The sequence below is a fragment of the Canis aureus genome, chromosome 24, assembly GCF_053574225.1.
Source record: "Canis aureus isolate CA01 chromosome 24, VMU_Caureus_v.1.0, whole genome shotgun sequence".
Lineage (NCBI taxonomy): Eukaryota > Metazoa > Chordata > Mammalia > Carnivora > Canidae > Canis > Canis aureus.
Window position 1 is genome coordinate 43,882,855 of NC_135634.1, and position 14,423 is coordinate 43,897,277.

Sequence of the window (14,423 nt, forward strand, 5' to 3'; positions counted from 1 at the left end):
CCTGGAGAAGAGAAGACTCGGTAGGGACTTGCCGTGAGAGCACTACATGTATGTGAAGTGGGATCCTATAGAAAGTGGGTTGAACCTATTTCTGTCGGCTCTGACAGTTTCTGAAAATAACCTGGGGATAGGTTTGACTCTAGCACAGGGAGAACTTTCTAACCCTTAAGAGTTCCATAGGTGAGCCACACAGTTGGAACAATTGAGTCCCTTATCCTAGGACATGGTCAAGCATCAAGGACGAAATTGGGCCGTACAGCTTGCCAAGGCTCTGTGAAATCGAGCCCTGGGCTCAGTGGCATTTCTTTGAAGACCCCAGGGCCGTCTTTGCCACAGGGTGTTTGAGGCCCCAACTTACTGACTTTTAGGAATCTTTTTCAATTCAGCGTACCCTAAAAGTTGGCTGCTCAATCTGCTGGGCTCGGGAGATGACCCCTACCTTTCTCCCAGTCCTCCCAAGGCCTTGGATATACTAGAATTCAGATAGGTTAGAAAGCAGAGATCTTGTTCCTCTCCACTGCTAGCTGACCCAGCACCTCGTGTTCTGGGACACATAGCACCCTGGAAATTTTGCACATTTCTGACCACTGACTGCCTGACCTTTTCCCTTTGCTCTGTTGATTTCTGCCCCCACCATGGTTTGAACTCTCTGAAGCTCTTGGCTCTAACCCGTGGGGTGAGGTTTCCTTTTCATCTCTCAGTAGGTAGAGGCTCTGCCCAGGTCCCCACCTCCTCTTTCCCTGCTTAGAATTGGCCATTTTGGGTACTGACTGTCAGCAGTTGCTCCTTTCCTGCCAGCATGTCACTCCTCTCCAGGCCCTGGTGTGGCCCATCTTGACAAGGAGCTTTCATTCTGCTGTGCATTGGAGTCCAGCTCTTTCTTCAGCAGTCTCAGAGTACCCCCTCGGTCTCTCCTAACTCAAGGCTGTTCAGATTTGATTCCTAGATTGACAGTGGTTTCCTGAAGTTTCCTGGTTTCTTGAAACCAGATGGTAATAGAATCTTTCCTAGATGGAGAGATGTTAGAGGTGTCCCCACCCCCACCCCCCGTTTCCTCTGTGGCCCAGCTGTGAGGCTCTTGCTCCTACTTGAGACCTTTCAGAGTGGTTTCCTTACTCAAAACTTTAGTAAAAATCTGTTGCACCACGGGTTTAGGACTTTGCTTTCTAGAGCAGTATTTTCTACCTGCCTGTCCCTAAAATCAACCCCAGTTGAGGAGCCATTGTAGCCATTGACTAGCCCAGCAGTAAGGTCCCTTCCAGTTTTTGGTGTTCTCTTCTGTTAGATTATGGTAGAACAGTGAACACTGTGTTCCTTTTGCAGTACTTCCTTATATTGGTCTCCAGAGTGATTTAGCCACAAAAAAAGTAGAAATGACACTTAGTTTTGCATGGATCCTGACACACTAATCCCTTAATTCGCTTATTCACTTGTTCATTCTGCTTACTCCACAAGCCTGAGTGCCGACCCCCATGTCAGGCACCATTCTTTCGGCAGTGGGATTCAGCAGTGAACCATGCACATCCCTGCCCTTGAGGCTCCTACACAGGGGAGGTCACCACACACAGATTACAGTCACATATAGAAGGAGGAAGTGCCCTTCACAGGCTTGCTTGACATTCCCTTCGAGTTCTTGTGTACCTCTGCCCCTGATAGCTGACCCCTGTGGGCCAGTGTACTAAGATAATATAAAGTCTCCTTTCCCTTCTCTGCTCCAGCTCCTACCCCACATAGGGAAGCTTCATGGCATTTCTTTTCCAGCTTCTTAAGGATGCTCAAACTCCAAATTTTCTAATTTTGTCGATTTAATCCCCAAGGGAGATTTGGAAAAAATTAGATAGGTCTTTCCTGGGTATACAGTCTGTACCCTATCCAGCAGTTTGAACACCTGTAAATCTTTGGGGAGGATTTAGAAGCCTTCTTAAAAGCATACTTTGAAGATGACTTGTGATGTTTTCCCACACCTATTCCCTGATTTTGTTGGTTCATTCATTTATTTGTTAAATATTAAGCTCTTACTATGTGCTGGGCCCTGCATGGGTGCTGGGAATTCAAAGATTAGTAAAAATAGACATGACCGTTATATTTATATTACAGTCTAGCATGAGAGAGATGGTAATCAGATAATCCCGCAGACGTAGAGACAACTCTGTCCATGCTTTGGTGCTGGTGACCAGTCTGGAAGGCTTCTCTATGACAATGATGTGGGAGAAAGATTCCAGGGTGGTAGTTAGGTCAGCTTAGGGGAAAGCCTGTGTGAGGAAAGGCTTTCAGGAACGGGCAATCACAAAGTAGGCAACAGAAGAGCTCCCTGCAGGATCTCTTGAGACCTGCCAGATCCCTGCAAGGGAACCAAAACTTTAGTGCCTCCCACATGTGTTTGTGCAGCATTTCCTAGAGCATTTCTCAGGACCAACATTACACTTGGACATATTTCAAGAAATACTAGTTCATTGTGACCTGGGACCCTCAAACATAAACAGCTAAGGAAAGAGGGAGAATTGGTTCAGAGAAAGGGGATCGTTGGCACTAACCTTTCCAGTAGGCGGCTCTAAAGGAGTTGTATTCAGTAATTCACCAAGTAGTGGATGGACCACATGTTCCCATTCTCTTTCCCACCTGGTGAGACCAAAGGCTAGTTCGTTGCTAACTTCTAGGTCCTGAAAGGCAGAGACCACCACATCTTTTTGTCTTTGTAGCCCCAGCACCCAGAACTTTACCCGGCACATAGTAGATGTTTTCTGAATGAATGACCCTTGAGTGGTTTCCTGGGCAAGCCATATGGTGAGGCATCAGCTCTAGTGTGTAGTCATGCAGAATTGGACTCAAGGACATTCTGATGTTTGAATCTACATTTTTGTAGCATTAGTCTACTTACTTAGGAGCTAATGTTTATAACATGATGGGGTTTTTAAAAAACATTCTGTCTCTGAAAGCAAGATTGCATTAGATATGAAACTGAATATAACAGAATTTAGGAGGAAGAAAAGGGAACCACCAATACTTTTTCTAATGAAAGAAATTTCCTCTTTCTCTACCAGGAGCAGTATTCTATTTGACATTTTACCACAATCATTTACTTTTATTTCACTTTATTGCTTTATTCCCTTTCTTTGAATTTATATTTCTTTGAATTTTTTGTTTTTATATTTTTCCTTCTAAGAACTGTAGACCTGCACTCATTACAATCACAGTTTCAAATTATTAATGATTTTATTTGCTCTTACCTAGAATCAACATTTTCAATATAGTTATGTTCAAATGTTTTTAAGTATAGTGATTTTTAACAACAGTTTTTATCAGGTAAAATGGCGTGGCATGTTTTAGGATTCTCATTTCTAAAAGAAGTTGAATGCAAAACAATTGTAAAATAGTGTATTTTCTTTCTCTAGGATTTACTTACAAGACATAAATTGCTCAGTGCAGAATTTTTGGAGCAACATTATGATAAAGTAAGTATATGAAGTACTATTTTAAAATTGTACGTTTTGGGACACCTGGGAGGCCCAATTGTTTAAGTGTCCAGCTCTTGATTTCAGCTAAGACCATGATCTCAGGGTTGTGAGATTGAACCTGAGTTGGGCTCAGCCCTTGCTGAGCATGGAGCCTGCTTAAGATATTCTCTCTCTCTCTCTCTCTCTCTCTCAAATAAATAAAATTGTAAGTTCTGTACCAGAAATGAAAGATTTAAATTAGATTTTTATGCCAGGTACTTACTTATATTGCATATATAGTGGTTTTAAATGGTGCTATGATCATTTCTCTACTGAAACAAGGTATAGAGTGTTAACTTGGTCAGAAGCAGAATTTTATCTTTTTGATTGACACACTACCTTTGCATCTTTTCTTGCTTTAGGGGAGGAAATAAAAGTGCTTTGATGCCAAATGACAATATACAGTTAAGACAAAAAGAAACTTATCAGACTTAACTTCCTCTTCCTTTCCATCAGTTGCTTACATTCCTCCTATTTCCAGGAGAGTGAAGGGTGGGTGGCAGCTGCGAGGGTGAGAAGAACACTAGGCTCAGAGACTCAGAAGTCCATCCTCCTTATAAAGTGAGGACACTGGACTAGCCCAGCAGGAAGGTCCCTTCCAGTCTGAGTTGGTGTCAGACTTCTGGTACTAAAACTCCCAGAAGCTCATGAACAATTCCGAGTGCCCTTGATCCACACAACAGCCTTCAGGCCATAGTATCACATGCTCTCCTCCACTGCGTGCCAGCTGTGCCCACCCCCCCACCCCCCCACCCCCCCCCCGCCCATGGGTGCTTCCTTCTGCCAGACTGGTTTTACTGATGTGCTGTCCACAGTCCCGTGGATGCTCTTAGAGAAGTTAGGACACTAACAATCCACTTAAAATTCCCGTCTAACCCATGAGATTTGGCTTAGGTTTTCATTCTTCCACTTAGTCATTTGAATTTTGGAAATTCTAGGTGTACACTGTTGATACTTCATTGTTCACACAAAGATTTTGCAGGCAAAATCTGTGCTTTTGAACTCTTTTCTGTTCCTCTTACCCTCCCACTCAGTAACATCCATCATGTAATGCTGAGTGCATAGGAAGTCCCTCATAGAAAGCCTCATGAGTGGCTTAAACATTGCTGGTCATATATTTTTAGTTTTCCATTTGGATATAGTACATTTCTTTGCATGCATGTTGGTTTAAAATGGTAGCACGGTTATCTCAGGGTTACCTTTCTGTAGCAGTTAGAAGTGTGGGCTTTGGCACCAGACTGTCCAGAGTCTGGCTTCAAGTCCCAGCCCCACCTTGGGCGGCTGCCTTCAGAATCCTCCGCCCTAAAAGAAGGCTTGTAGTAGCACCCTAACTGTTGTTGTGGGTTGTTGTGAGGATTACTTAAGAATGTGTGTGTCGCGTGCGTGACAGCAGTGCCTTGAACACGGTAAGCAGTTAGTAAAACATTGGCCAGATTGTTTTATTGACTGGCCTCAAAGATTCTGTGACTTAACATACTGGAGTCTTAGTTTTAAAGCCCATCAAAGATACAACTAACAATGACAGTGGTTCAGTTTTGTAGTAAAATATTTTTCTACATGTTATTAATGAATGACATTGGTTAAAAGAATTTTAGGAAAATTTATGGGAGGCAGCTAACAGAAGTGTGTAGACCTTGTGGTCAGATCTGAGGAAGGAAAAATAAATTCGATAGATAGATAGATAGATAGATAGATAGATAGATAGATAGATAGATAGATAAATAGATAGATAGATAATTTAAAAAAAAAGATATGAGGAAGGTAGGAGAGTGAGGAGCCAAGGAAGTGTGATCACACAAAACTATGTGATCAGAAATCCTGTATACTTGGGCCTTGAGCTTCCTAATAACCAAAAGCATAGAGGGAAACAGAATTAAACAATCACAGTACCTGTAAAATAAAACAAATTTCTCCCATTGGCGCTCTCAGGGGAATTCAGTCAGCACGGCATGTAGTGGACACATCCCTCGGGGTGACTGCAAGGCTGAACTGCAGTGTAGTTCCCTGAGCAGATCTTCAAGGAGCCCCAGCGGTCCCTGTCCTCGCCCCAGACTCCTAACCCAAGGACAAAATCACACATCCCTGGAGAGCACGTGGATTACATGTGTACTCTTCAGGCGCTTCTTTGTCAGGAGAACCTCTCGCCCCTAAGCTTACTAAGAATTAGGCAGCAGAAAATTTTATCCTGCATTTTCTGTCAAGAGCTTGAGAGGTCTGGGCAGCCCCGGTGACGCAGCAGTTTAGCGCCGCCTGCAGCCCAGGGCGTGATCCTGGAGACCCTGGATCAAGTCCCATGTCGGGCTCTCTGCATGGAGCCTGCTTCTCCCTCTGCCTGGGTCTCTGCCTCTCATTCTCTCTCTGTGTCTCTATGAATAAAGAAATAAAATCTTTATTTTTTTTTTTTTTTTAAATTTTTATTTATTATTTTATGATAGTCACAGAGAGAGAGAGAGGCAGAGACATAGGCAGAGGGAGAAGCAGGCTCCATGCACTGGGAGCCCGACGTGGGATTCGATCCTGGGTCTCCAGGATCGCGCCCTGGGCCAAAGGCAGGCGCCAAACTGCTGCGCCACCCAGGGATCCCAGAAATAAAATCTTTAAAAAAAAAAAAAAGAACTTGAGAGGTCCATATTCTGTGTCACTGTCTAAAGGCAGTTCTAGTTTTAATCATTGGTTTGATGATTCTTTGAGGAGAAGGTAGCATTCACATCCTCTGAAAAAGTTGCCATCCCACCTCTGCCTAGAGAGAAGCAAAAGAAAGAATGCATAGGCAGTTGTGGGCTAGCTCTCAGGCAGGGGTCAGGAGACTTTTTCTGTGATGGGCCGGATAGTAGATCTTTGAGGCTTCCTGGCCACGCAGTCTCTCTCGGCTCTCCTGTCTGTTGTGTTGAGAAAGCAGCCATAAGCAATACATAAACTGACAATACGTGAGTGAGCACAACTGTGTTCCAACAAAACTTTACTCATAAAAGCAGGTGGCAGGCTAGATTTGGTTCAGGAGCTGCAGTTTGCTAACACCTGCTCTAAGTCACAGATGAATGGCTGATAAGGACCCGTGGTAAAGCATAGGTACAAATAGTTTTAGCAAGTGTGTCTTGGCCCCTGTGTGTCCCTCATTTCCATTCCCTACCTCCTGCTTCGATCAGCTTCTTACCATGCCAGTGACGCCACACTTGTTAGTGAGCACCATTTTGTAAATCTGGTGGACATGTGTCACTTCCTGAGTGTGTCACGTTGTGCTTTCTCTGGTCTTCACTCATGCTGAGTCCTTCCCCATTTATCTCTGAAGAATACTCCTCCCCTTTCTAAAGGCAATCCCTGCCATTATTTAGGATTGGGCCCAAGTCCCAATTTCCCTAGGATACCTGCCTGTTCATCAGTGCTAAATTTCTCCTCATCTGTTTTTAATTATTTTCTCCTCTTGCTTGATGCATTGAAAGAACTGGTAACTTTTCTCTTTGTGGTTGTGCTTTGGACTCACTGAAGTACAAAAAAAAAAAAAGGAATTTTCTAATTAAGAAATGAGAGAAACATTTTGAGACACTTTGAGAAACAGTTGGAGGGTAGGAGTTATGTTCTATGCATATGGAGTTTGGATGACAGAAGAGGACCAGATTTAAGCTGTATGGGCCTGGCTAGCACTGGGTGAGAGTGGGTCCCAGGAGCTGTCCTCCTGGAGGTCATCCTCGGGTGCCCTTGAGGAAGGCTGTGTGAGTGCATGAGACAGATGGGCAGCAAGTGGCCTTCGTGTGGTAGAAGTTTGTGTTCAGGAGCACCTGGGTGGCTCGGTTGGTTAAGCACCTGACTTCTGTTCAGGTCATGGTCTTGGGGTCCTGGGATCGAGCCCCACATTGCTCAGCCCCTGCTTCTCCCTGTCCCCCCGCCCCTCCCCTACTCACACTCTCTTGCTCTTCTCAAATAAGTAAAATCTTAAAAAAAAAAAAAAAATTTGTGCTCAAGCTTTTTAATGTTCTCTAACCGATCTTTAAAATAGTAACTACTGATATGTTTTTTATTATCTTTTAGTTCTTCAGTGAATATGAGAAGTTACTTCATTCAGAAAATTACGTGACGAAAAGACAGTCACTCAAGGTATGACTCATTTATTTTTACGTAGTTCACTTTTCTTCCCCTCTGTCTGAAATTGATGTGGGGAAAGGAAGATGTGCTGGTGTGAGTCTCACACCTTTGAGAGGAGATTACATTTGTTCGTGGTCAAGATTTTTGTGGAAAGGAAGGAGTTCAGCCGTGGTCCACATAGGCCACCTGGCCACCTGCCTGTTAAGTAGGGATACCAGAATGGAATATACAGAATTTTGAAGAGGTCTCTACCTCTTAGCAGTGCAGTATTTTACATTTGGAATCCTATTTTTTGGAATTTAGAATTGCATCCACCAGAGGAAGGCCCAGTAGCTGTGGGACAGCACAGGCTTGTAGCATGAGGGTGGTTGGGGGTGGGGGGTGCTGATCTTTGGGACACACAGGCCACTTTGTATCAAACTAGGGTAGGGATGGTTCCATTTGAAATTTAAATTTAAGATTTAAAACTCTGGAACAGAAATAAAATAAAATAAAAATAAAAATAAAAAAAATAAAAAAAAACTCTGGAACAGGGTCTGGCAAACTATAGTTCACGGGCCACATCCAGGTCCCTGCCTGTTTTTGTTAATAAAGGTTTATTGGAACACAGATACATTCATTTATTTACATGAGGCTATTTCAGAGAATAATGCAGATTTGAATGGTTGCCGTAGAGACTATATGACCCGCAAAGTCTAAAACATTTCCTATCTGGCCCTTTACAGAAAGTTTGCTGACCTCTGCTCTAGAAAATTCTCATTGCAGTTAATAAAAGCATACGCCTCACTCTGTCAGTAAGTGGTCCTGACAGGAACTATAGAGGAAATCACAGAGGATTTGGGGGGGGACATCCTAATTCCATTTATACTTTTTGCCATGTCCACTTTAAATTCTACTCTGCCCAGAGTTCTTCCTGTCAGAGCTGTCTGAATTCATTTGATCAGGACTGCATTCCTGCTTCCCTTCCTGCCAGGGAGAGAGCACTCTTGAAGACCTTGTCTTTCTGTGAGAATGGACTAAAGGACATCAGGAGCATCTTTTATATTTTGTGTCCTTTGATAAGAACACTCTCTACCATCCACATTTCCAAAGCAGTCCTTTCCATATGGCCAGCTACTTCCTTCCTTTCCCTTAAGGCTGTAACTCTTACAGTGGGGACCAGTCATAGTCACAGTTTGGAAATGTGTCCCTGCTGAAATGGTCTGGTCAGGCTGGGGCACGTCCCACTCATTGCTGCTGTTCGGACCTTGCCTCCCAGCCTGGCCCATAGTCCAGCATCCAGGATCCTTAACGCCTTCCCTTCTCCAGGTGTGCTAGCTAGCGATGGCTGCGATAGGTCAGTCCTTTCATCGGGGGGGGGGGTGGGGCCTACGGTACTTCTGGCAGCTGTTTAAGGACGTTTTCTTTCCTGTACATCAGTGTAATATATATTTGTAAGATTTGTGATCTAGTATAGGCTTCGCTGTGATTCTAAACACAGTAAAATAGCCTCTGCCAACAGCCCCTTTCTGTCCAAGGGCCATGACGCCCTGTCTTCCCAGCATCACGTGGACGTGAGCAGCTGGATGGAGCCTGCATCTTCTGAAGCCAAGGATGGCAGGCAGGATTACCTAGGGTAGTAGCGTCTAGGGCCAGTATCTCTTCCCGGGAAGGGGGAGCAGTGTAGTTTATTTGGCAAATCAATAGACTTTGACCAAATTCTGTATATTTGGGCTGCTTAGTAAGGAGAAGGGCTTTCAAGACCTTTCTGCCACTTATGAATTGCCAACATGAAAAGGAAAGTTAAGACTGCCGTTTGCGGGATCCCTGGGTGGCGCAGCGGTTTAGCGCCTGCCTTTGGCCCAGGGCGCGATCCTGGAGACCCAGGATCGAATCCCACGTCAGGCTCCTGGTGCATGGAGCCTGCTTCTCCCTCTGCCTGTGTCTCTGCCTCTCTCTCTCTCTCTCTCACTGTGTGCCTATCATAAATAAATAAAAATTAAAAAAAAAAAAAAAGACTGCCGTTTGCAAGACCTTAGTCGTGGACATGAAGCTAGGCTTCGGCTCCTACAGTTTCATAATACCTCATGAATGCATGGAGCAATTTTAAGGACCAGTAGTCCTTTAAAAATGGATTTTAATTTGTACTTCCCTTTTTGTAGCTACATTGGCATTTATTCACCCTATATTTATTTTACCAGCAAATGTGAATTCCCTGTTCAAAACCTCAGACTTTTATTTTTATATCTAAAGAAATTTTTTGAGTTACCAATTATCCTTCTCCAGATAACCAGATGAGCCATGTTTGGTATGTCTTTGGTTTCTATGATAGAACATGAACACCAGTAAAGCTATAACTTTCACATACTGAATAATAACTTTTGAGTCTTCATAAGAGTAAATACTTGTTGCTTCTTACCTTGAAAGTTGTATATTTCGTGATTCAGATTAATGTGAAGCCTGAGCTTACCCTTTGCATTCTTTCTATAATTTCTTTATAAATCCTAAGTAGAATAGGTTTGTTCTCCTGCACCTCAGGTTATTCTTGATTTAATATGATGACATGTTGCTTAAGGATAAGTGTATGGAAGCTTTGGACCTGGAACCCTCTGTCCTGGGAAGTCCAGATAAATCACTTTTTAATTAAGATTTATATTTAAACAAGAATTATCAACTTCAAAAAAAAAAAAGAATTACCAACTTCTGACCATTTTCTTTGCTGGGTTTTTTTGTTTGTTTTTTGTTTTTTTTTAACGAGATAATGTAAATGCATATTTTAAAGAGTAGGCTCTGACAGTTTCAGATTCTGGGCCGAATGTGCCTTGAAATGTGTCAAGACCAGAGAGCAGTACTGGACACTCGGTAGGTTTACCCCCGCAAGAAAGGCTGTGTGTTTAAGTGGCCAGTAGGGGGCACTCGGTAACGTTAGGTCATAGTTTCCGCTCAGCTCATCAGTCTTTTGAATGCCTACTAATATTCTGTGTTTGACAGTGGTGATTGTAAAGTGAACTATTTTTTTAAACTCTGATTTTACTTGAAATCTTGATGATAATGTAAGAGTTAATTGTTTAAATGTCTTCTCAGCTTCTCGGTGAACTACTCTTAGATAGACACAACTTCACAATTATGACAAAATACATCAGTAAACCAGAGAACCTCAAATTAATGATGAATCTCCTACGAGACAAGAGTCGTAACATCCAGTTTGAGGCCTTCCACGTTTTTAAGGTAGAGTACTAGAACCATAAACAATATTTTCCTCTAGAATTGTTAATCTCCTTTCATTTACCAGTTACTGGAATATTCACCTCATTTTGGTGATCTAAGTGATACAATTCAGTCAATGTTTATATTTGTGCAGTATAACATTGAAACAAAAATAGACCCAGAAATGGTGTATCAATCTGGGCTGGGGACAGAAAAATTATATATTAGAGAGGAGTGTCATTTATCTTTGGCATAGAATATTATTAATCACAAAGTAAAGGGTAATCAATCCATTTCTTACTGCTTTTCTTGGAGGTTTCAATACTTACAATCCATTCTAACTTTTTGTACCCAGAAATAATATCTGGCCATTTTCTTCTAAAATCAGTTTATATTTAATACCAGCTACTGAATTTCAGAGCATGAATGAATGCGTCAGTCCTTCTTGTGCCAAAACATAAAATCCTCCCCACCATACACCCATCTTATAAAACGAGGTCTTCCAAAGCCGAAGCCTCTGGACCGTGAGGTGAACGGGCGGCAGGCAGCTCTGCTGACTGCGGGGCCATCGCTGGGCACTTGTCCTTCCCCTGTGACTCACACCAGTTTCTCTCTACACAGGTGTTTGTAGCCAACCCCAACAAGACGCAGCCCATCCTAGACATCCTCCTCAAGAACCAGACCAAACTTATAGAGTTCCTCAGCAAGTTCCAGAATGACAGGACCGAGGATGAACAATTTAACGATGAGAAGACCTATTTAGTGAAACAGATCAGGGATTTGAAGAGACCAGCTCAGCAAGAAGCCTAATTTCCAATCAACATCTAAAATATTAAATCCAAATTCAGCATTTGCTGTTAGCTATTCAGCATCAGGCGCTCTTAGCGGTTCATGAGGAACTTTACTGCTATCCTGCTGTTAAGTGAACGGTTTTTCATTTTACCTTTTTTGTTTTTTTTTTTTTTTAGTCCGAGTTGGAGAACGTAGCTGCTGCTTTCTTGCACACTAGAGCTCACGTGGACTTTCTCTTGATCTTTGTGTCATTTCAGAGTTCAAGGACTCTGTTCGCTGTAGGAGTTCTGAACGTGGCTAGGTTCCTGAAGGCAGATGTGTAGATGGTGGTGTGGTTTAGGGAAGAAGGGGATTGCTGTTATCAGATTAAGCCTGCGTGTTTGCATTGATTTCTGTTAAAGATCCAAGCGTGGATTCATGGGAAGGTTATCCGCCTTCGCTAAAGGAAGATGGAGCAGAGCTGTATTTGGAATCAGAGGGCAACTGTATCCAAGATATGAGCTTTTTGGGTGGATAAAGTTGACGTGCAAATAAATTGATAGCAACTTCTCAAAGGTGTGAAGCTTCATAAGGTCATAAGGAAAAATGTATATATGCTTTTCACAGCTTTCTAGAATTTTTTGACATTTGATTTTCTTGAGACTTGTAAACCTGGATATGTTGAAGGGTATTTGTTAATTTTACTTTTTGGAAGGTATTTTAAACCAGTAGAGCTAACAGTGACACCTTGCATTTCATTTCAACAATGCTTACAGGTTTCTTTTGTATATAATTCTTAGAATGCTCATTTCTTTTAAATGATTTAATTTGTACAGCAGAGGAATGTTACTGTATTAGTATGTAACTATTACCTAATATTGAGTTTTTGCAAAAAAAAAATGAATGCTCATATGTAATTGAAATACTTCCGATCACATGAAAATGCTGATTTAACATTTAAGTATCACAGCATTAAAAGAAAAAATGGAAACCAATCCTTTGTATTCAGTTACCTACTGGGGAGCCGCCAGTCCGGCTACGTATTCCTGCGCAATGTTGGCCTTATTCATTTAAATGAGTTGTGAGTTTTGCCAGATATGGATGATCCCGATTATGCTAAATTACTGCTGATTCTCCGTGTGTGGGGGAAGCCTCTGTAGAGCACCTTTTCCTTCTTAGACTAAGTAATCCAGTACAATAGTTGTGAAACTGAATAATTAAAACTTTGGCTTCTCTTAGGAAAAGAAGAGTCCCTAGTCCTAGGTGTCCTATGGGGAAATTTATTTTTTTTAATGTCCTGTTCCTTAATGCTGCAAATGATCAGTATTTATGAAGTAACTGATTTTGCACCACTTTTTGTTACTGTGACCACAGCAGAACAACGTCTCCTAGAACATATCTGTGTAAAGTTACTAGAATGGTCTCTGTTCATCTTAGTGATACAAAGATCACAACTAACAACTTAACAAATCAGAGTTTGCCAGTTCAAATTCAGCATGGCTGTAGCTGATTAAGAAATTTATATAATTACTCTTTGCTAGCCTCTCTCACTAATTGAATTATCAGCCAGCAAAATGAGACTCCCAGTGGATGTTTCAAGCGTGAGGTTTCCAGACCTCCTAGGAATACCAGTGGGGAAAATAGCTCCAGAAAACATAGCTGTGTTTGTATTCCATCTCACTAAAAAGGCAGTCTACATTACAATTGGTTTTTCTGAGGCTGTCTTTTCCAAAATCTGTGTAGAATAATTGACATGTTTCTATCGGAAGTACAGAAAGCGATCCAAGCTCCTCAAAGTGAAAATATCCAAGATGTTTAGGAAGGGAGCAGCGGACTTGACCGTGATGCAGCCTTCTGGTTCTCGTGGTCTAGTGCTCCATGTCTGGGTTTAGCGTGAAAACATTAGTTTCACCAAGTGGACAAAAGGTTTCCTTGCCAGGCTCGTTCTTCGAACTTGAAACTAGAACCTAACTAGGCTTCCACTGGGGCGTTGGCTTCGCAGCACTAGCGCCTCCGTGTGGAAGGCAGTGAGGGTGCAGCCTGTCAAAACCCACACGCTGCTGTTGCACTGGGATCTGGGCAGAGTTAAGACTCGTTTTGTTTTCTTTTTTCAACAAAAATGTGAAAACATTCAAAGTTGAAAAGTTGCATTTGAAGTTATCATTTAATATATTCATATTACCAAAACTGTAATACTGGAAGTGGTTTCTTTTTGTGTTATAAAGGTTTAATTTTACATAAGTCAGTTACAGTTACTCAATGTGATTTTTAACCCTTAAAAATAAAAAAGGTGGAGATGTATACAATTGTTAACAATGCCATGAAAGCATTTCCTTTCTCCTGAGGAAACAAATTTCTTATCAGAATATCTGGCTGGCCCTGTAATTTAAATTAAAATAAAATTTTGGAGAAACAGCATTGTCCGTGTTTATGGTGTCTCACAGGTAGTTGCATCTGTGTGTCTGCGAGCAGCCCCGGCACAAATCGTGCCACAACCTAACCGGAAACCGCACGCACACCTCTGCCAAGTCTTTCTTCCTATTCGGGGTCTTATTTTTGGTGTCAAATGCGACTTCCCCTTATGCTCCCTGGCCCTGCCTCTCATGGGTCAGCACTGTCGCACCTCGTGTGATGGCTTTTTTAGACCTTGGCATTTGGGGAGCGGATCCTCCGCCCACGTCCCTGTTGACCTATTGGGAACGTACGAGGATAAAAGTGGATCCCCGGGCAGGAGGGTTATAAGTCGGGCTCGGTTACAGTGACGGCGAGATGGCCACGGGAGCGCCCGAGCGACCGTCTGTCCTCCCCTCCACCTTGGTCTGTAAATGGGGCGATGGCTCGGGGGCGGCGCCTTCCTGCCGAAGCACGTGACGCAAACGACCTTCTGCTTAT

General features: G+C 42.6%; 1 protein-coding gene across 3 annotated transcripts in view; it reads left to right on the forward strand.

Moving 5' to 3' along the window:
* The window catches only part of CAB39 (calcium binding protein 39), an 83,872-nt gene extending 69,923 nt beyond the window's left edge, over nt 1–13,949 (forward strand). For all 3 annotated transcript variants that reach the window (XM_077869179.1, XM_077869181.1, XM_077869180.1), the window contains exons 6-9: nt 3,393–3,452; nt 7,521–7,586; nt 10,638–10,781; nt 11,382–13,949. In XM_077869179.1, the coding sequence (XP_077725305.1) occupies nt 3,393–3,452; nt 7,521–7,586; nt 10,638–10,781; nt 11,382–11,570 (459 nt within the window). In that variant the 3' untranslated portion in view covers nt 11,571–13,949. The remainder of the gene's footprint in view (nt 1–3,392; nt 3,453–7,520; nt 7,587–10,637; nt 10,782–11,381) is intronic.
* Nucleotides 13,950–14,423: the final 474 nt, after the last annotated feature.